General features: G+C 36.4%; 1 protein-coding gene across 4 annotated transcripts in view; it reads right to left on the reverse strand.

Moving 5' to 3' along the window:
- Positions 1-12,183: 12,183 nt before the first annotated feature.
- Naalad2 (N-acetylated alpha-linked acidic dipeptidase 2) overlaps positions 12,184-23,087 on the reverse strand; it is a 40,245-nt gene continuing 29,341 nt past the window's right edge. For 3 of the 4 annotated variants that reach the window (XM_090342478.1, XM_090342479.1, XM_090342481.1), the window contains 4 exons: positions 20,876-21,140; positions 17,791-17,872; positions 15,762-15,854; positions 12,184-12,374 (listed from right to left, as the gene is read on the reverse strand). In XM_090342478.1, the coding sequence (XP_090198604.1) occupies positions 12,185-12,374; positions 15,762-15,854; positions 17,791-17,872; positions 20,876-21,140 (630 nt within the window). In that variant the 3' untranslated portion in view covers position 12,184. Of the gene's footprint in view, positions 12,375-15,761; positions 15,855-17,790; positions 17,873-18,863; positions 18,913-20,875; positions 21,141-23,087 lie in introns of those variants that run through there. The other variant, XM_090342480.1, reaches the window with a different exon arrangement.

The raw sequence follows: 23,087 nt of genomic DNA on the forward strand, positions 1-23,087 counted from the left end.
TTTTTTTTTTTTTTTTTTTTGCCAGTCCTGGGCTTGAGCACAGGGCCTGAGCACTGTCTTTGGACTTTCTCAAGGCTAGAGCTCTACCACTTGAGCCAAAGCACCACTTCCAGCTTTTTTCTATGTATGTGGTACCGAGGAATCGAACCCGGGTCTTCATGCATGCTAGGCAAGCACTTTAACCACTAGGCAAAACTCCCAGCCCCGTAAAAGAGTTTTATATGTGTGCACACATCGAATGAGGTAGTGTCTCTTATTTTTGATGATACTAAGATTCAAAATCAGGACCTCACACTTACTAAGCAGATGCTCTACCATGCCCCCATCTCTTTTTGCTTTACATTATTTTTCAGATGAGATCTCAGAACTTTTCCTGGCTTGGCCACAAATTGTGATCCTCCTATCTGAACATGAGATTTTAAGTATGTGTCATGCCCCTGACATGAGGTTTCATTAACCTTTGCCTGTGACCTCTAATCATGATACTTCTGATCTCTGCCTCCTGAACAGCTGAGATTGCAAGCATGATCCTCGTTGCTCAGTTTTACTTCTTAAATAAAATTCGGCAAAAGAAAAAAAAATAGTTTTCTTGAAAATTTTTTATTAAATGCTCATTAATGATTTTTCTTAGTTGCCAATTTGGTAGGCCAACTTTAATGTCAAGTAAAATGAAACTTAACAGCCTTAAACATATAGTGATCTTGAAGATAGTGTATTAAGTACCTTAATTTCTCATTTCTCCACTAAATAGATACATTACTCATATGGCTAGATTGTAAACTTTTTTTCTTTTAGGATTTTTGCTGTTTAAGCTTAGAAAAGGAAACCTCTCCAAGCGTAATTTTCCCCTTAATATCTTAATGAAGTATGTCATTGTTTTACTTTTGTATGCTGTTTATTGCTGTTTACATTCCTTTGCCAAATGCATGTAATTTTTGCAATTTTGGTCAGCTTTCCCAGTACTTGACATATTGGTTGGCTGTTGGAAATGTCAGACATAGCAATAATGGACCAGGTTCCATCCTAAGAATTGAAATGACTGGACATGATGCTTATGGCCCCAGTGTGGTGAGTTCTCTTGTAAAGAACACAGGAGAAAACTAATTTGTAGCATTTGTCCAGGGTCAAAAGAGGTTAAATTAGAGTAAATACTTCTGGTTTAGGCAACTTTATTTATTCTGTGCTTTTAACCACTATTCTCCACTGCTTTTGCTTGTCAGTTTACTGAATAGACTTTCATAACCCACTGGCATGTCACATGGTAGGCTACAGGAGCCATGTTTTTTGTTAGATGTATTTTATTAGAGAATAAACCTATGAAATACATAGTTGTTGTGTCTGAGTGTTAAATGTCCTGCTAAAAACCCATCTGATGATTTCACCAACTTTAGGATATGCCATTATTTTATCTTGTCTGTTGACTATGTAGAATTCCGTTTAAACAACGGTTCGTAGTCCCCCATGGGACAGGAGAATGAAAATTGAAGATAATCCTAGGTTAAATGAAAAAGAAGTTAAACAAGATAGAATGTAAGCAAAGATTTGGGAGCAGATTTTACTCCATGAAGTTTGTGTACGCAGCAAGGTTGTCCAAATTATTAATATTTGAAATTCAATTTGCTGGATCTCAGGATTTGAAAATCAAACAGACACGATATAGATGTTGTTTTAACTATAAGCAAGCAAAGCATGTTATTTTTGATCAGAAAACAATGATGACTGCCTTTTATGTATGGTGTAGTAGTTCACAGATTTGGAAATAAATGAATCCAGAAAATGTACTGAATACTGAGAATATGCCACCCAAATAGTCTGATTCACCCATATGAATGGTTTTAGAATAGGAAAAGAAGATTGGATAGAAAAGATGTACACAATTCAAACATAGACACTGGATTTGTCATTGATGAGAACAACAATTTGCATGCTATATTCTTAGAGGAAAACACAAGGGCTATCTGCGTTAAGAAAAAATAAAATCTAATATGTAAAGTAAGATTATAATGACTACAATTCCTTGTAAAACCTCAAAACAGGCTAATGCAAAGCCAATTCCAACAACAGTTATAACCACAATGTCTACTCCTTTTAGAAGCCAACTTGGGCCAGTTTCCATTCTTCAAAGGATTCTTTAAGTCCCCCTTTGTCTTCAATTAAAGCTACATAGCTTGCCAGAAAAAAAAGATCTAGTGGTAGCAGAAGGGAACATTTTAAAGAGCGGAAAGCCAATAATACAATTAAAATCAAAGCTAGACATTACTAGGCCTCTAGTCTCAACTACATATTTCAGACATTCTGTTTGGAATTTGGGTTTAGGAATTTGGGGATATTACAAATATTAACTTGAAACGTAGACATGGCAGCTATAGTATTTATTTTTTAATTTTTGGTTTTGATTTTATTAACATTGATTTTTACATCATATTTCAAATGTATTCAAGAAATCTATAGTCACAGCACATAGATTTTAGAACATAATTAAAATTAAGCTGAGTGTTTGTATGTCATAGATACTAAACTATATAATAACACATTATGTCTATAGAGTATATAGCCCAGCATAGATTTTTATGTCTGTGTAGTTATATCTCTGAGACCATGTCCATAATCTTAGATGCCCAAATATTAACTCATCGCTTTTGTACTGTTCGGATCTAATATCTACATATCAAGGAGACCATGCCCCTTATGTTCCTTTGGTCTTGACCTACCTCACTCTACATGATTTGCTCTAGTTTCATCCACTTCTAGTGAATGCAATTATTTTATCTTGTCTGTTGGCTATGTAAAATTCCATTGTGTATGTGTGTGTGTATGTGTGTATATGTGTGTGTGTATATATATATCACATTTTTTTGTATCCATCTGCAGTAGGGCATCTGGGTTGTTTCTTTCGCTTGGATGTTGTGAATAATTCACAGATGAACATGTCTGAGCAGCTGTCCTTATCATATCGTGGAATATGTTGTTCAGGATAGATGCCCAGGAGTGGTATGGCAGATCATAGGGAAGGTCTATTTTCAGTTCTTTGAGAATCCTCCATACTGCCTTCCAGTGCAGAAGGGTTACTCTTTCTCCACAATCCCGCCAGGATATGTCATTGTCTGAGTTCAGAATATTGGCCATTCTAATTGGGGTAAAATGTTATTGTAGGGTTTTTATTTGCATTACCTTTATGATCATGGGTGATGAGCATTTTCTCTCTCTCTCTCTTTTTTTTTTTTTCGCCATTTCAGCCACTTTTGATAAGTCTCTCTTTAGTTAAGTCTCTCTTTGCCCATTTAGTGACTGGTTTATTTTTAGGTAGTCCCATTTGTTGAGTCTCTCTCCAATCTGTTGTGACCCTGGGGCTCTGTTCAGGAAGTTTTTGCCTGTGCCTATGAGTTCCAGTGTCTCTCCTACTCTTGTAACAGTTTCAAGGTTTCATTGAGGTTTGATATTGATGTCTTTGATCTGTCTTGAGTTAGTGCATGGCGATAGGCTGGGATCAATTTTTAGTATTCTGCATGTGGTTGCCCAGTTTTGCCAGCACCAATAATTAAATAGGCTGTGTTCCACTGTATATCCCTGGCTCTTTTGTCAAATATAAGTTGACTGTAGGTATGTAGTTTTATTTCTGGATCTTCTGTTCCATTGATCTTCTGGTCTATTTTTGTGCCAATACCATGCTGTTTTTGTTATTATGGCTCTATAGTAGAGTTTGAAGTCTGGTATTGTAATACCACCTGCATTGCTCTTTTTGCCTAGAATTGTTTTGGCTATTCTAGGTCTTTTGTTACATATGAACCTTTGGATTACACCTTCTATTTCCATAAAGAATGTCTTTGGGGTTTTGATGGGGATTGCATTGAATTTGTATATCAATTTTGGCAGTATAACCATTTTCACTGTATTGGTTCTCCCTACCCATGAGCATGGGATGTCTTTCCATTTCCTGGTATCCTCTTTAATTTCTTTCGTTAGGCTTTTATAAGTTTTATTAATTTCTTTACATCTTTGGTTAAGTTAATTCCTGAATATATTATTCTTTTGGGGGCTATTGCAAATAGGATCATTTTTTTGATTTTGCCTTCTGTTTGTGCATTGTTGGTGTACAGAAAGACTGCTGAATTTTGCAGGTTGATTTTGTATCCTGCTACTTTGGTAAAGTGGTTTATTAGTGCTAGGAGTTTGGGAGTGGAGTTTATTGAGTCGTTCAGGATCATGTCATTTGCCAATAGGGATAGTTTTAATTTTCTTCTTTTCCTATGTGGATCCCTTTAATGTCCTTTTCTTGTCTTACTGCTCTGGCTAAGGGTTCCAACACTATATTGAAGAGGAGTGGAGAGTGGGCATCTCTGCCTTGTTCCTGATTTTAAGGTTAATGGTTCTACTCTTCTACTGGCTCTAGATTTGTCATATATGACTTTAATTATTTTAAGGAATGTACCTCCTATTCCTATTTTTTTTCTAGTGCTTTCAGCATGAATGGATGTTGTCTATTTTGTCAAATGCCTTCTCGGCACCTGGAAAAATCATGATTCTTAACCTTAGCTCTATTGATATGGTGTATTACATTAATTGATTTGTGAATGTTAAACCAGCCTTGCACCTGTGAGATGAAGCTTACTTGATTGTAGTGTAGTGCTCTTTTTTTGTTGGGTCTTTCCCTCGTTTGGGGATGAGTGTGACATTAGCTTCATAAAATGAGTTTGGTATGACGCCTTCTGCTTCTGTTTCTTGGAAGAGTTTAAGAGTATAGATATTAATTCATTTTGTAGAATTCTATAGTGAAACTGTCTGGACCTGGGCTCTTTTTGGTTAGCATTTCACTGATTGCTCCCGGTATCTCATTATATGAAATTGGTTTGTTCAGTTGGCTTATCTCTTGGTTCAATGTGGGTAGCCTATGTTTCCTTAAGAAAAATCATCCGTTTTTACTGAATTTTCCTGTTTCTTTGAATATAGGCCCTGGAAGTACTTATTCACAATGGACTGAATTTCTTGAATACCAGTTGTGATTGTTCCTGTAGTATCTCTAATCTTGTTTATTTGAGTGCTCCCTCTCCTTTTTTTGATTAATCTTGCCAGGGGTCTGTCAATTTTGTTGACTCTTTCAAAGAACTTTTTAATTTACTAATTTTGTTCCCTATAGTAGATCTTTCAATCTCTGATATTCCCGATTTTATTTTTGTTCTTTTTGTCCTTCTAGTTGTTACTTTTTCTTGTTCCTCTAGGTGCTTCAATTTCTTTAGGTTGTTTACATGAGCTTCTGTCTTTTTAATATGGGCTCCTAGTGCAATAAATTTACCTCTTAAAACTGCTCTTGCTAAATAAAAAAAATAAAGAAAACAAAAAAAGAAAACTGCTCTTGCTGTGTCCCATAAGTTACAGTATCCTTTTCAAGTACTAAGTAACTTCATTTACTATATTCCCATTATACTATGCTATGTGTATTATGTATACTGTACTATGTATTCAGAAGTAAAAGAACTGTGTTATTCGATATTAGGTACAGAAAATGCTGACATTCAATTTTAGAATTGTGGACTTTTCCTCTAAAGTTCTTAAACTCTTAACCAAGATACTAAGAACAACAAAGTTAACATGGAAAGCCCCAAGTTGAAATTATTGCCTGCTACTTAGTGTTCATTCCTGACTGATACTCAATACCCAAATTGCTATTTTTTAAAAAATACCATACTTCCAGGATTTGTTTGTTTTTTTTTAAATCAGATAAGAAACTTTAAATCCTCTACAGGAACTGGACACATATGGCTTTGGCCACACATACACACAAATCTAAATGTTCACTAACAATTAGAGTTGTGGCTGGGCGCATATCCTAGTGGTAGAGTACTTGCCTAGCATGCACAAAGCCCTGGATTCAATTAATTGGAGCCACATACTCCTAAAAAGCTGGAAGTGGCAGCTGTGGCTCAAGTGAAAGAGCATTATCCTTGAGCAAGAAATGTCCAAGGACGGTGCCCAGGCCCTAAGTTCAAGCCTCAGGACTAGCAAAAAAAAAAAAAAATTGTGTTCCACAAGTAAAGTACTGAAGATGGGCATGGGGAGAAAATCTTGTGACCACAAAGTTGTCCTTTACAAACAGCTTCCAGTCTGTGGGCTTTCTAATTAACTTGGCTATGTTCTTTGCCATATAGAAGCTCTGCAGTTTAATGCAGTCCTTTATCTGGCTAATTCCTTTTCAACCCCTCAGTCTGCTTGAAAATTCACCACACGGGGCTGGGAGTTTGGCCTACTGGTAGAGTGCTTGCCTAGCACGCAAGAAGACCCGAGTTCAATTCCTCGGTACCATATACAATGAAAGAGCTAGAAGTGATGCTGTGTTTAAGAGATAGAGCTCAAGCCTCAAGAAAGCCCAATGACTAGTGCTCAGGCCCTGAGGTCAAGGGCCAGGACTGGTTAAAAACAAAACAAAACAACAAAAAACACCCACAAAGTCTACCAAAATATGTCACACAATTCTTTACAAAACCTGTCTTTACTAACTTTTTATTTAATAGTCTTTTGTCTCCTGTTTTTGGACCTTTCTTGGAAGTGGAGGCCAAGTTTAATTATCTTAAGCATCTAAGTGTCCTAATTTTTTTCTTTTGTATTAGGCAAAATAAGCAAAAGATGGCTACAATATTGCTTATCAATTTGTATCTTATTAAAGACATTGCTCAAGCTTGCACTGGTGGCTCACAACTGTAATCCATGCTATTCAGGAGTCTGAGATCTGAAGATCCCTCATTTGTAATAATTAGCATGTCTAATATTTTCTTAGTAGAGGAGTGCAGTAGCTCAAAAGTGATGTGCATATGGCCCTATAGAATGAAGCTAATTGAAATGAACTCCAGGATGTGGAAACGGGGTATATTCTTGTAGTGGTGGTTTTTAACAAACTATATGAAGCTATTATTATTTTTTAATATGTTTTTATTATAATTAATAGAAGGGTTTCATTATATTCATCAGATAGAAGGTGCATTGCTTCACAAACATTGCTACTCCTCATGTTTTTGTCCCCATTTCTCTTCCCCCACCCCCTTCACTCATCTTGTTTCTCCCTCTTCCCTATCCTATTTCAAATAAATAAACATGTACAGTATATCAGGTAACAAGGTAAGATACTGTAACAATATGAGGTAACTAAGAGACAACAACAGCGATGAGAAATAACATAGTACCTTAAGAACAACAATCACATTATATGGCTCTTGTTTCCATATCCTAGAGATCCTTTCATTTAGCCTTATTCTATATGGCCTTATGTATTTAGGTTGTAAAGCTCGACTAGGAGAGTGCAAGGTTTATACTAATTATGACAAATGGGGGAAACCATTGAGCCTATGTTCCTTTGAGTCTGGCTTACTTAATATGATTTTTTCCAAGTCTTTCCATTTCCTTACAAATGGGGTGATGTCGTTCTTTCTGATGGCACGTAGAATTCCATTGTTTATAAATACCACATCTTGTTGATCCACTGAGGGGCATCTGGGTTAGTTCCATATCTTCACTATGTTAAACAGCGCTACAGTGAACATCATTGTGCTAGCGTATTTAGTATGCCCTTGTTTCTGGACGATTGGCATCCACCAAGTGACAGAATTGCTGAGTCCTAGGGGAGCCCTGTGTTTAGTGTTGAGGAACTGCCATACTGCTTTCCATAGAGGTTATTATTATTTTTTTGCTCCTCCTAGGGCTTCAACTCAGGGCCTGGGCACTGTCCCTGTACACGTTTTTGTTTGTTTGTTTGCTCAAGGCTGGCACTCTGTCATTCTGCTCTGGTTGAGCCACAGCAGAACTTCAGCCTTTTTCTGTGTATGTGGTACTAAGGAATCATACCCAGCTTCATGCATGCTAGGAGAGCACTCTACCAGTAGGCTATGCTCCCAGCCCCATGAAGTTATTTCTTTACTCTTGTTTTTCTTTTTTCTCTTCTTTTTTTTTCCCCCTTATGGTTTATCCCCTGTTGTTGTATCTGACTTTGGTACCTGGTGTATTGTATATGCATTCATTTGTTTATTTGAATCAGGGAAAGGAAGGAATAAAACAACATGATGAGATAAAGGCCAAAGGATAAACCAGTGTAACAATCAGTTCACAAGACAATATGTTGGAAATGAACTTTACACTTAGGAGGGGGTTGGGGAGGGAAAGAGGGGGAAAAAAAACATGAAAAAGGGTAACCACGTTCAAGAAGTAATGTACTCATCACCATATGAATGTAACTGCAACCCCTCTATACATTACCCTGATCATAAAATTTAAAACAGAAAACAAAAACTGAGACAAACATGAAGAAAGAGTTGGGTGTGAAACAGCCTGAGATGGCCTGGGATAGGCTGAAAAACTGCTTAGCTCCTATTCTTTTTTTCCCTTAAGTAAACATGATATATGATTGAGCTTTCTTTCTTTAGATTCTAGTACATCATGGTAGAACATGGAGCTACCGAGGTAACCTGATTATCCTCAGCAAAGTGCTTAAGTCTGTGCCAAGTTTGAACTATGACCTTTAACTGGAGTTAATGAATTCCCTCAAGAAAAACTTGTACTGTTTACTGTCTAGGAGGCCCTGTGAGAAGTACTCTTGTCTAGATGTACTAAGACTTCTAAAAAGATGTTCTCACGGTGAGACAGTGCTTCATTGTTGTTATTTTGTCCTAGCTATTCAGAAAGATGAGAAAAAAAATTCAACTCAATGCTAGAGTAAATAAAAGTTCATAAGACCCTATTTCATCAAATAAAAACTTGGGTGCAGTAGTTTGCACCAAGCCTAGCTATATGAGAAGCATAAAGTAGAATCTACTACTGTTCAAAAGATAAAAATGGCTGGAGGTATGGCTGAAGTGTGAGGCATGAACTCAAATTCCAGTACCACTTCCAACAACAGCAAAAGTTAAATCAAAAGGTATGTTAAAAGCTTCAGTGCCTCTAGTCATTAATTCTGTAGTTCTGTACTGTCTTTAAATATGTTTTGCATTTGATCTGGTTTTTCCTGTTGGTTGCAATCAAAGCAATTGACTGCTATTTAAAAGCACAAGGTCCGGTATGGAAATCCCTGTTAAAAGTTTTAAGTGTCCATGGCTACTCATTCATTCAAGGAACAAATGCTCATCTTAATTTAGAATAATATTGAAGACTGGAAGAAATGGTATTTTCTGTCCATATTTTATCAATATTTTTTTAGCAGTAAGTCATGTGAAAGTGTATATATAAATGTGTTTACATGATTAACTTATCCTGTAAGTTGGTCACTTCCAAGACTATTCATTTCTTATTTTTCATAATATTAAGTGAACACCCTGTGTCCTATTTCATTCAGTATTCTCTATAGAATAAAGTTTTAGAGTTTCTGCTAAAACACATTGCCTGTTAATTTCCTTTTATTAGACAATTTGTTATATTCACATTGTGGTTAAATTTTTAAATGACAATGAATTTCTGGATTATTTAAAGTTGATTTTTTAACAGTCATAAATCATGCAAGACACTTTGATTAACAAAATATCTTTAAGGAACATAATCCTTCACAGAGGGCTTTGAACAAGGAAGTGAAAGGAGAGTATCTATTCAAGTAATCTCAAATGGTCAAGAGAAAAAAATTTCAAACAGTTTATGTGGTACTAGCTGTACTATACATATAATTCATCTAGTGTCATAGATAGCAGTATATGCCACATAATCACATGCTCTGTCCATGTTGATCAGCAGTTGATTAAAAGACAAAATAAATTGGAAGAAAAGTTTCAAAGATGACAGACATACCCCAAGTCTTACTTAGTTTTTTGTCAAGCTATGTCTGCTTCAAGAAAGCTAACCAACAGTAGCCAAGTATAGTGGTTCACACCTGTGATCCCAGTTACTCAGAGTATTCTGAGTTTGAAGCCTGCTGGGAAAAGCCCAGTAACAAAAGCAATAAATATAAAAGGACATGGTGTAGTTTGAGTGGTAGAGAACTTGCAAGGACCTAGGTTCAATCCCAGTCAGAAATTTTGTCTGTTAGAATATTTTGGAAGTAATAGAAGGAACTGATATCCAGAGATACAGTAGAAAAGTATGAATTATAGGCTTTAACCGCCTATCTTTTCTACAAACAATATGTTAAGAAAGCTCTGAAGCTCCAACTAAAGTGATCTATTGAAGTGTTTTAGCCTGGCTATGAAGTTAACTCCCTGATCTGAGAACATATTTTTACAAAACACTGATTTTGTATGTTTTAAAAAGTGCTTCAGGGGCTGGGAGTTTGACCGAGTGATAGAGTGCTTGCCTAGCATGCACAAAGACCCGGGTTCGATTCCTCGGTACCACATACATAGAAAAAAGCTGGAAGTGGTGCTGAGCAAGTGGTCAGGCCCTGAGCTCAAGCCTAGAACTGGCCAAAAAAAAAAAAGTGCTTCATAAATTACATACCGCATTCCCTTTTAAGCAGAATATTAGTTATTTCTTTTAAGCAGAAGAAACAAAAATAGAATAAATAGAACATAAATTTTTCTTGATGGCTTTTACTGTACATGTCATTTATGGGGAGCCAGTGAGATGCCATATTGGGGTATATAAGAAATAGGTTTCTATAAATGCTCTTCTAGTTTTTTAGTTTTTGTTGTTGTTATTGTGTTTTATTCTTAACTCGGATATTGTAGAACAACCAAAGTTGTAATGTGTGAGAATGTACATGTTGTGTATTGAACCCAGGGCTAGCCTGAATCAGGCAAGACCTTATTATACCTCACCCCACCTTTTTTTTTTTCTTTTTTGGTCGGTCGTGGAGCTTGAACTCTGGGCCTGGGTGCTGTCCCTAAGCTTTTCAGCTATCCACAGTGCCACATCCATTTGTCTAGTGGTTAATTGGATATAACAGTCTCACGATCTGAGATCCTCAGATCTCAGCCTCCTGGGTAGCTAGGACTACAGGAGTGAGCCACAGCGCCCAGCATCCCTCCCTTTCTTAATGAAGCTTTAATTATTTCTGACAATTTTAGACAGTAACATGCTTGCTTTATAGAAGTTAAGTGTGGAGATTTTTGGTAGTTATTTCCATATACATCAGACTTCCATGTTTCTTTAGTAGAGATGAAATGATCAAAAGTGGAGGTATTATTGAATTCTTTCTGATGATTGCATCCTATGATGATTTTTACAGATGTTCCACTTCAATTTCCCTAACAACTTCTTATTTCTTGTATGTTTGTGGTGGGAAGGAGGGTAAGTGGAAAAGAACTTTCATACATTAAAATGAACCCGTTTTAAGTACTTTTGTACGTAGCAATTTTTACCTAAAAATGTCTGGCAATAATATTGCATATATTGACAGATTCTTCCTCCTCCTCCTCCTCCTCCTCCTCCTCCTCCTCCTCCTCCTCCTCCTCCTCCTCCTCCTCCTCCTCCTCCTCCTCTTCTTCTTCTTCTTCTTCTTCTTCTTCTTCTTCTTCTTCTTCTTCTTCTTCTTCTTCTTCTTCTTCTTCCTCTGCCAGTCCTGTGTATGTGGCACCGAGGAATCAAATCCAGGACCTCGTGCATGCTAGGCAAATACTCTAACGCTAGGCCACACTCCCAGCTGCCCTTTCATTTTTTTTTTGCCAGTCCTGGGCTTGAACTCAGGGCCTGAGCACTGTCCTTAGACTTTCTCAAGGTTAGTGCTCTACCACTTGAGCCTTAGCACCCCTTCCAGGTTTTTCTGTGTATGTGGTACCAAGAAATCGAACCTGGATCTTCGTGCATGCTAGGCAAGTACTCTAACGCTAGGCCACACTCCCAGCTGCCCTTTCATTTTTTTTTTTTGCCAGTCCTGGGCTTGAACTCAGGGCCTGAGCACTGTCCTTAGACTTTCTCAGGGTTAGTGCTCTACCACTTGAGCCTTTGCACCCCTTCCAGCTTTTTCAATGTATGTGGCACCAAGGAATCGAACCTGGATCTTTGTGCATGCTAGGCAAGTACTCTATCACTAGGCCAAACTCCCAGCCCTCATTTTTTTTTTTGTTGCTGAGTAGTATACCACTGTCTGTCCTTTCATCCATTGATGGACACTTGGTTTGTCTCCAGATTCTGGACATGTATGCAAGAGTGAAAAATCTTACATGTTGAATAATGCACAAGTCCAGAATATTTTGGTTTCATGAATGGTTAGAAAAGAAGACTGATTTCATCCTCAGAGTTTCTGAAACACCTTTAATTGGTAAGGCATTTGACCAAGATGTTCCTATAACACCTCTCTCAGTGTCCCTGCTGCTGCTTGAATTGTAAAAGCAGCAATAGAAATATGCTTCTTTACTTCTGTCCAAGCTAGATGAGGGTCAGCTCTATTTTCAATATCAAACATTGCATCATAAATTCCAGGAAACGATTCTCCAGCGTATTTGTTGTGGCTACTTGGAGCAAAGATGATGTGCCTACAAGGAAAACAAAACATTTAAAATAATGAAAAGTTCTAGAAGGAGCATTGTGGCTCAAGTGGTAGAATGCTAGCCTTGAGTTGAAGAGCTCAGAGATAGTGCCCAGGCCCAGAGATCAAGCCCCACAACTGACCAAAAAAAAAAAAAATCTTAGTAACCACAGTTAATATCAATACACATCTCAGAAGCCACTGGGAAAATTGTCAGTGTGCAACATATCGATTTCATATCGATTTCATCAAGGAGCCCTCAAAACCATGAAGGCAAAGAATAGAGAATGCCATGAAAAAAATTGAAACAGCCCTGAACTCCTTCAAAGTCTTAATACTTGGTTATTAAAGTGTAGCTAAGAAACACTGCTATCCTTTGGGAAGAGATTTTTAGAGTATACTAATTTGAAAATGTCCTCTGATTCTGGCAATAGGTACATTAATAAATGTTCAGATATGGCATAGGGAATCTTATTGAAGTACACTAAATAATAGTAAGTAGGAGAAAAGACTAGTTAAAAATTTCAATAAAGAAAAATTAATTATAAAATTAGCTGGCATTGATGGCACACACCCGTTATCCTTGCTACTCAGGAGGCTGAGAGCTGAGGTTTGGAATTCAAAGCCAGCCCAGTCAGTAAAGTACATGAGACTACAATTATCAGCAATTAAGCACCAAAAAAGCCACACACAGCTACAAATGGTATCCAGCTGATGAGGAACTAGAACTAAGCTGACATTGAAAAATCTCCAAGATAGAATCTTAAAGCAAGTTTTAAAATAGTACATGATTCCATTCATGTAAAGAAATAGTTACATGTTTTACCAAAATATGCATGTGTATATAAGTATATATTCACTTATAAACAAATACAGACAATATACGAAGATACACACATTTGCATGGACATACAAATTTTATGTATAGACATTTTTACATTCACGAACATGAACAGGTATAGATGTATATATTCAAATGAATGTGCCAAAAATCTTCATGTTGAAAATCGATTTTTTCCCCAAGAACAGTGGAACTGATAGTTTTGGCTGGCTTATGTTAGAAACCAGGTTGCTGGGGTCCATGAGTGAGGAGCTCCTCCAGTTGGTCCAGCTGCCTGGATGACAGTGGGTAATGGGTAATCTTTGACAAGGATGATGGATCATGGATGAGATTTGGTCCTTGGGGTTCAGGTCTGAGGTCCCTGGAAGGGCCCACTTAGGATTCAGTGCTCTATAAGCAAGTATCTTTGGGGACCAGAGAGGTCTCTGCCTACCAGATCCAACCAGCTACTGTTAGTTTTGCTTCCCCCCCCCTCTCTCTCTCTCTCTCTCTCTCTCTCTCTCTCTCTCTCTCTCTCTCTCTCTCTCTCTCTCTCTCTCTCTCTCTCTCTCTCTCTCTCTCTCTCTCGCCAATCCACTGCTCCCAATTGGTGGCTGACCTTTGTTCTCATCAGTTTTTGCTGGGTGACTTAGCTTGCTGGCCTCACTGTTGACCTTTCAGACATCTTCTTTCCCTCTGCTGCTGCTTTTCACCTTTTTCTTCATGTTGCCAGTTCAAAAGATGTGGGCAAATTACTTGAAAGAAAGTCTTTATTGGATCTGGTGTTATAACTCAGCAAGGCAATAGAAGGTGTCTCCTAGCTGTTCACAAAGCCAGTGGTCAGCCTGATTTGGGGCAGGGGAATGTCCCCACCAAACAGAAAAGTCATAGTACAGACCATTATGCAAATAAAGGATTCTGATTACTATAATCACAAGAATTCTCTTGGACTAATGTGTCATCCCTCTAAACCTTCTCCCTCTCCCCTCCCCCCAAAGCTGGTGTGGAAGTTAGGACAACTGGTCTTTTGTTAGGCTAAGAGCAGCTTTCAAAAGAATTCTTATAACAAAAGTGTGTCAGCGACAGCATTCTAACAATATTTAACAGTGCTCTAGCCATGTTTAGCTCCTGTCTGAGTGTTCTAGGATTGTTTCCTACCATCTATTACATTTGGTTTGATGTAGTGTGTGAGGGAATGCCTGAAGAAGAATTCTCTTTATACCATGTGCTTCTATATTATGCACTTTTTATATTTATAAGAAATAGATGATTGAGTTAAAAACAAATTTAAAAGAATATCTAATAATAACAAGTCTAAATGTTGGCATTGCAACTTTTATATAAACAGTTACTCCACTTGTCAATCAATGTATGCATAACATCAAAATAGTTGGCATTAAGCTGGGCACTGGTGGCTCATGCCTGTAATGTCTCAGGAGGTTGAGATCTGAGGATTGCAGTTCAACCTCACCCTGGGTAGGAAAGTCTATGAGACTGTTATCTCCAATAAAATTCCAAAAAAAGCTGGAAGTGAAGCTGTGGTCACTAGGCCAAAGAAGCTCAGGGCCAGTACTTAGGCCCTCAATTCAAGACTCAGGACTGAGAAAAAGAAAAAGGAAAGCTGACATTTTTAGGTATATATCTCTTTGAGCTAAATCTTTGTCATGTATTAAATCTAAAAAGTGAAAAGTGAAAGCAATTGGAGTTAAAGCAATTACAATCTCTCTTATAGCTGATCAATCTGAGACTTAGAAAAATAACTTTCCCAGATTATACTTCCTAAACGGCAAACAGCCCTAATGGTATCTTCAAATATGAACAGTAATAAGCTTTTAAAGACTATTAACACATAGAAATCTGTATGTGTGACTAAACTACACATCTATAAATATACTTCAACACAGTTGAATGCTCTCACTCTAAATGCTAGAACCTTTCTCATTTCCACCAAGAAACCAAAGTTAATTAAAAGGGACCTTAAGAAAGACAAGACTATCAAAAGTGTATATAGTCCTTCATAGCAAAACCATGCCTGGAGATACAAATAACCAGGGTGCTTTTTCAGAGGAACTGTTTACAAATCCAAAAATGTAAGAAAATACAATTAGACTTAATTTATTATAGAGAACAAAAGAGGATAACAGAGAATGTTATAGAATAATACATCTGAGATCTTTACGAAGAGAATTTTCGAAAAATTTCGCCATCTCATTCAATAATAAGGTTTTCATAGTTCTAAAATTGAAATAAATGCCGACTTGGTAAGTATGTATGAGCCCTGTAAAAAGGTTTCATGTCAATGGATGTGTTTGAATGAATTCTAAGACCTTTAAAATTCTAAAGCTTGAAGATTTTGTTCCAGAGATCTTCTTAAACTTCCATTGAACACATGTATAATTAATTTTTTCTTACATTATATATTATATTATTGAATAAGTAATCATAACCATCATCTCATCAGTGAACACATTCACTTACTCATGGCTTATGTTTTAAACCAAGTTTTGGTATGCTTTTGTTTCTTTTTCCATGTACGTATTTTAAGTGTCTTTTAGGGAATCCCAGTTTCCTTACCTGTAGAATCTCCTCCCCGGTAAGCCAAGGGGATCTATGAATGCTCTTTCCAGGAGCATCAATTGGTCATTCACAATTCTCACTGCAATGGGACTTTGACAACAAAAAACATAATTAGAACCATAAATAGAAAAGAACTTCGTCATAAGCATTCTTAAAGCTGTGACTATTTGTGAAGAGGAAAGGGAACCCACAAGAGAGAAAAGAAACCAGAGAAGGTAATGCAGAATGTAGGGTGTGTAAATTCATCAAAGTAGTGTGTGTGAACATGTCCTGAAACTGATGATGTTGCACACTTCAATAAAACAAAATAAGAAGACTTTACCATGGAACTATGTTTAAAGTAATATCAAATAAAAATAAGGCTTGGAAAAAATAAAAATAAGCTTTTTAAACATAATTCCTATTAGCACCATTATGCTTTACATGGTAAGCAATATATACTATCAGCAGGGTCATGCTTCTAGCATTTAAAATAACAACATCTTTGTTTTTAAGGATATCAATGTGTGAAAAATAATGCACCCACTACATGATGAATGTAATTGTAAACCCTCTATACATTACCCCAACAATTAAATAAATAAATAAATAAATAAATAAATGGGGGGGAACTCAAAATATGGACAAAGGGATGATTATAAGTGCTCAATATCATTACTAATCAGGAAAATTCAAATAAAAACCACTTTGAGATATCCATTACTATCAGAATTTGATCTGAAAATGAAGAGGTAAGTGTTTACAAAAGTGGTTAAAGAGAAATCTTATACACTATTGGTGGAAATGTAGATTCTATAGTCATTGTAAAAAGAAAAGTTGCTTAGAGATTTTTAGAGAAATTTAAAATAGAATTACCTATAGACTCAGAGTGACCTTTTGTGCATTTACACAAAAGAAGTAAAATTATCACTTCACCAATATATCTACTGCTTGTATCCCTCATGTGTAATAACTAGAATATGCCTAGAATGTTCTTGTAAGAAGACTACAATATCTCAATAGCTCTGTGTATATGACCATATAAAATGACGCAGAAATAAACTCCAAGAAATGGGGAAAAACAGTTTTGTTTTAGTTTAAAAAATAAATATTTAACAGAATCCTACCAGGATTTCATTGTTTCATTTTTCAAAAGTAGAAACTTGTCCAAAGAACGGATACTCTTTACTTTTCTGCAGAAGAAACATGTCTTTTGGAAAGTAGATAGAGTGAATATTCCTATCAAGTCATTCCTGATAAGAAATTCCATTTACTGTGGATCCAAGGAGTAGAATGGGGGCTGAGTAACCAAGAATGAGTGGTAGTGCCAGGATCCATAAGAAGCCATGGCAGCAGCACACATGTGTGGGAGAGTCTCTTCCCACAGGGAATCTTTACAATGTCTGTAAGCTACACAAATTCCCTTTATTACAATCCAAAAAGGAAGGGAGGCTCTTCAAAATAAGTAATATGCTTTCTGCTTTTTGATTAAGTAAAAGATTAAATACATTGTGGACTTTCCATTGGATCAATTTACACTTATTACATAATGATTGGCTTTGAATATAACTTTTAAACTAATTTCAACCTGAAAATTGCAAGATGTTTAATGACATGTGAACACTTATCAAAGAAGTATTTGTAAACTGACAAGCAGCATATTGGACAAAGACTTAAATATTTTTCATATGCACTTAAATCCATGGAATTGCTGGCTGGGAACTGAATTCTCATCATGTAAACTCAAGACATTCCTCTAGCCCTTATCTTTCAGCCTATGAGGATTGGCAGTGCTCCCCTGCTGAAAGCCTAACATGAATCATCTTATAGTCTTATTAAAAAGCAGGATTTTAATCCAATTTGCAGAGAGTGGGGTCTGATTTTTTCCTTCTAACAAGCTCCAGGGTGTTGGTGGTGGTGATAATGAAGAAGTTTTGGTGACCACAATTTGAATAGCACTGAGGTAGAGCTGACTGAATGAAAACAGTTCAGTCTTCAATCTTAAACAACAGACAGCTCTTCAAAACAATAGGCATTTAAAACTTACTTGTCAAGGTCAACTTGCTTAAGTCTTCTATGGAAATCTGAAGCAGCTTCTGAGAAGTTTTTCACAGCAGAAAATAAAGGATCTTTTAAAAAGAAAATAAGTATACATCAGTAATTATTATTCCAGTGGTTCATATTCCAATTCGTTCTAGATTTATGTAATTGAATATGTACTAGAACCATTTTCTACTTGAGATTTCTTGCAGAGTCATGATACTATAAATTATTTTAAACATTGTGTGAATATTAACAATTGGCTCAATTGATTTTTAAGGAATTATCCTTTAATTGCCTATTACATGAATCATTATTTGACCTACACTACACTTTATCAAAACCTATTATTCATTTGCTATACATTATTTGGGACAATTACTATAGTGAAACACCAGGCACATTTGCAAATGAGATATAACTCCTGTAATAATTTCAAAATTCAAACAGTATCACTCCTTACTCTCACATAATACATTTAAGTTCTTATTTAAAAGGCAACTTGTGATAAACTTATATGCCCACACTCTGGAAAAATGGATCAGGTTTGGTATGACTAAACTTGTCTCACTCCTTAAGTTTCTAAGGAAAGTGATAACATTTTTAAAAATCATAACTTGTTGTCTTCTAAGTAGTATTGCCTTCTAATAGGTCTTAACATTATTTACTTAGGACTTCATCAATTCTATGATGCAGGCACAATAGGGAATACAATATTCACTTACTGATAAAGCATTTACTCTCACACCACAAGATTTCTGTTACGTTACACATCTAGGAGGTGGTACCTTCCATATATGGACACTGATCCTATATTTTCTTTCATTAAGCTCTACTTGTTTTTCAATTATGTTCAAATTAAATAATCTAGTAAGAGATATGATGGGAGCTAAGAGACCAATACAGAAGATTTTAAGTTCCAAATACAGAAATCAAGATGAGAACTGAAGTGTGCCCCTAGGGTATAGTAACACAGTTGATGATAACTGTGGCAAGAATATTTTCGATAGTGGTACATAAGGCCACCGGAAGGCAAACATCTGGAAACAGTGTGTGCAGATTATGTATTCCTTCACTCACCATGCCTTGTCCTTCATGAAAACACTTTCTAGGGACTGCTCGGCTGTCACTAGATGAAGGAAATGAGGCAAATCAAGAGGAGACATACGATTGTTGAGCCAGAAAAAAAAATTTTTCCAATGATATAGGCACCAATGGAAGTGAAGAGAATGGCATAAACAGATAGCAAGAGCTTCCCAAGAAAGTAAGTGGTTAGAGGTACAAAAAAGGTTTTCCACTGAGCTTATTATTATCTGTCTCTTGTTTGGACCCTAACTTCTACCAAACAGAGAAAATTCACCAAAGGACAGTCTTAGGAGGGTTCCTAAATTCTACACAGTCATAGGATCACTTGTGTTCTTTTTGTAGGCTCGGCTTGTGTCTCCAGTTTTTTTTTAATCCTTTTCATAATTCAGAGATATTCCAATTACTCAGAAATAACCAAATTTCCTATGTCTCTCTCCCTCTTCATCTTTGCTCTTCTGCCCCATATTCCTCATACTGCTACCTTTGATCCTTACTCCCCACTCCCTGCCCCTGGTCTCTCTCTACTGGGCTGTAACTCAGGGTCTAAGCACTGACCCTGAGCTTTTCGACTCCCTGAGATTTTGCACTCGAAGCTACCACTCTACCACTTGGCCAGAGATCCACTTCTAGCTTTTTGAGCCTTGAGGTCTTGCCTGACTGTTCTGGCTTCTAATTGCAAATTTAAGACCTTGGCCTCCCAAGTATCTAGGATTATAGGTGTTCTACCAGTGCCTGGCCTTTGTTCTGTTTCCTTTCTATTTCATTATATCTATAGTTCTTCATAATTTCATACATACACTACTAATCCTTAAATTACAGTGTTCAAAATTATATTCAAAAGCAGTCATTGACCACTCCTTGTAGTTACTTTGAATAATTTAAAAGCTTTCTATTCTTTGAAAAATTTTTGTTTCATATGTGTGTGTGTGTGTGTGTGTGTGTGTGTTTCTCAGGAAAAAATAGCACTTAGTACATGACACTAGCAAAAGGCAATACTTACTAAGCACTAACATTGATCTCAATATTTGCTTAGCACCAGCTACCACTACTACTATGCACCACATAACATTTTCTGAAACATGTTATATTCTTTTTTCAATTCATCTCTGCTTAGAGAGGTTAACTTTACAAGGGTTACAGAGATGAAAGGGTAGAGTGAGTATCTGAGTCTTGGAACTACTTTTAGATGCAATGCTGAACACTACAGCATAACATATTTTGTCCACACTGGATAGGGCAAGTACCTGGAGTAAAGTAAGGACTCTGCGTAGCCAGTTATAAAAAGAAAGCCTGCTTACACCATATAAAAATCCTTCATGTAGATAAAAGCTAATGGATAATAATAACACTGTAGTCAGTGGAACAGATGGTTTCCTCTATTTTTCAGTCATTTCATAATATGGTTGTATTTTTCAGTAGGAGAAAAAAAAGACTTTTATTTTGAGGCAGTGCCTCACTAAGTAGCTGTAATATAATCTGGACTCAAACTAGAATTACTTCTGCCTCTGGTTCTCAAGTGCTGTGACTGAGTGTCAACCAATACAATCAAGCTAAAAAATATTTTAGTAATGCAGGACAATATTTATGGATTCAGGGTTTGCAGCACTAACTCAACCACAATGGATTCATTTTAGACTCATTAGATTAAATCAGGTTCATAAAGAGGTATTAATTTAAAACTTTTGTCTGGAAGTCAGAGAACAGGAGAAAAAGGGTAGTTCTAGAATGAAATATTATACACTGATCAGGATAGCAGATAGCAGATAATACCTTCAAGTTCTAACTTAAAAAATACAAATAGGGTCAGGAGTTTGGCCTAGTGGTAAGAGTGCTTGCCTAGCATGAACAAAGACCCAGGTTCAATTACTTAGTACCACATAAAAAAAGCAGGAAATGATGCTGTGGCTCCAGTGGTAGAGCTCTAGCCTTGAGAAAGCCCAAGAACAGTGCTCAGGCACTGAGTTCAAGGCCCAAGACTGGCAAAAAATACATATAAATTATCTTACCAAATGACACTCCATTTTCTGTCAGTTGTTGCCCATATTTCTTAGATAAATTGAAGATGCTTTCTGAGTAAGTTTTCAAAGTGTTTGCATAGTCTTGAATATTGAAAGGAATGATTGTCGAGTCAGCAAGTTCATACACCAGTGCTCCTCGTAACTGAGCCACCGAGAGCTGTTTTTTAAATGAAGGGTCATAAAAATTCTCCACTAGTTCAAATGTCTCATAAATTGTGTGGTACATTGGGTAATTGCTATATTTTTCTGTTCTCTAAAATGAAGAGTGACATAAGAGTAAATAAGTAAGTCAAAACATTTTATAAAATCACAGAAATGAGTACAAGAAAATTATACAGTATTCTGAGTTTCATTATAAAAAGCAAAAAGTAAAAAGAAAGTCTAATAAATCATTACATTCAAATTGTTCACTGATTTAAAGTTTTATAAAGATAAAGATTCATTTTACAATTTATGTAAACTTGATTTCAAATTCTGCTTCTTACAACTTTTTATAAACAAGAGTCCCTGATAAGTAAAATTAAGAAATATATATTCAAATTGCATTTGTGTAGTTTAAAATTATCTTTGGATTAGGGATGAAAAGTTTTTGACACTTAACTATATACAGAGCAAAATTATGATGCATTTAAAGTCTTCCCTCTCTTCTTAAAGCCTCTTCAACCAAATACCATTTAATCCTGATCTCACAATGAAGAGCTTACTATACTGCATGGGGACTTCTAGCTAGTGGTATAGGAGCCCCGCTGCTTGCCACCTGTGCTTCAGAAGCAAGTACACACTCAGTGACACAAGCAGACTGGAGCCAGAGGGCGCCTGGCCCCTCCTGCCTGGAGTAGGAGTTCCCGGATACTCCAGGCGAGTGGGGTGTGTCTCAGGACACCATTGGCTGACAGTCACATTCAGGGAGGTCCCTATTTGCTGATGTGGCGGCCACCACTCGATCTGTATTTAGCGAGCCTGTTTTCTAAAATAAAGTTAGATCTGCACCTAGAGTCTGGTCTCTGGAGTCTGTGTTCCCAGGATTATTCGTGGGCTCTGTCGCCATCTTACCCCCCTCTTAGACATCCGAGAAAGATCCCAGCAATAATGTACATACATTATTATGTCACTACATAGAGATATCCTGTGAAATTTTTGAGTTCTCGAGTCTTCCTATCTTAACTTTATCTTTTACCATCTACTACCTTTGTACCATCTACTACCTTATTATCTGTGTAGTCACTCTGACTGCTTTTGGTATTATTTTTTAAAATCCTGTATCAATCTCTTTCCCATCTAACCATGTGCTTAGTCTTAGGCACATAGATAGAAACTTAGGAAACAGATATTTTTGTTTAAATTAATGACAATACAAATAAAGAAAACATGGTGAAAAATATACGAGGGATATAAGAAAGCACTTTTTATAGATTTAACTTTGGGGGAGAAATCATCCAAGCAGACAGGTTCAGATCATGTGACATTACAAACAGATACCACTGGAGTTCACTAAAAAGACATAACAATGAAATTATTTCAATGGCTCAATATGTATTATAATTAATTTTGCACTTATAATTTTATACTATGACTTCACTTATGCTCACATTGCTTTCTACTATACATATAGTTTGTATAACATTCTGATCACTTTTCAATTTCTAATAATACATTTTATACATTTTATGGTGTTAACAAGATAAACATATACATTCATATTTTATGCATTCATAGCAGAGAAGAATTTATTATATCTCTAGAATATGCACTTTGTAAGATTTTTCAATTTCTTGCAAATTGTCAAAACAATTTGAATGTAAGTGGAACTATTCAGTTCAAACCCATGTTGCTGAAAGGCCAATGGTACTTTTGTTTTGATGCTGGTTCTGGGCCTTGAACTCAGGGACTGGGAACTGTCCCTGACCCTGAGCCTCTTTGTGCTCAAGGCTAGCACTTTAATACTTGAGCCACAGTTTCTCTTCTGTCTGTTTCTGAGTAATTTATTGGCAATAAGAATGTCACTGACTTTCTTTCCTGGGCTGGCTTTGTAGCACCTGAGCAGCTAAGGTGGAAGCCACCAGCATCCAACTGCCAATGGTACTTAATGAGTGTTGGTATCCAGAACTTATAAACTGACATTTTAATATTCAGGAGCTGATTTCCTTACTCTCTTCTTAGATATATATTGAATAATCAAATTGTATATGACTATTTAATG

This window comes from Megascapheus bottae, chromosome 12, assembly GCF_031878675.1.
Source record: "Megascapheus bottae isolate mThoBot1 chromosome 12, mThoBot2.hap1, whole genome shotgun sequence".
NCBI classification, from domain to species: domain Eukaryota; kingdom Metazoa; phylum Chordata; class Mammalia; order Rodentia; family Geomyidae; genus Megascapheus; species Megascapheus bottae.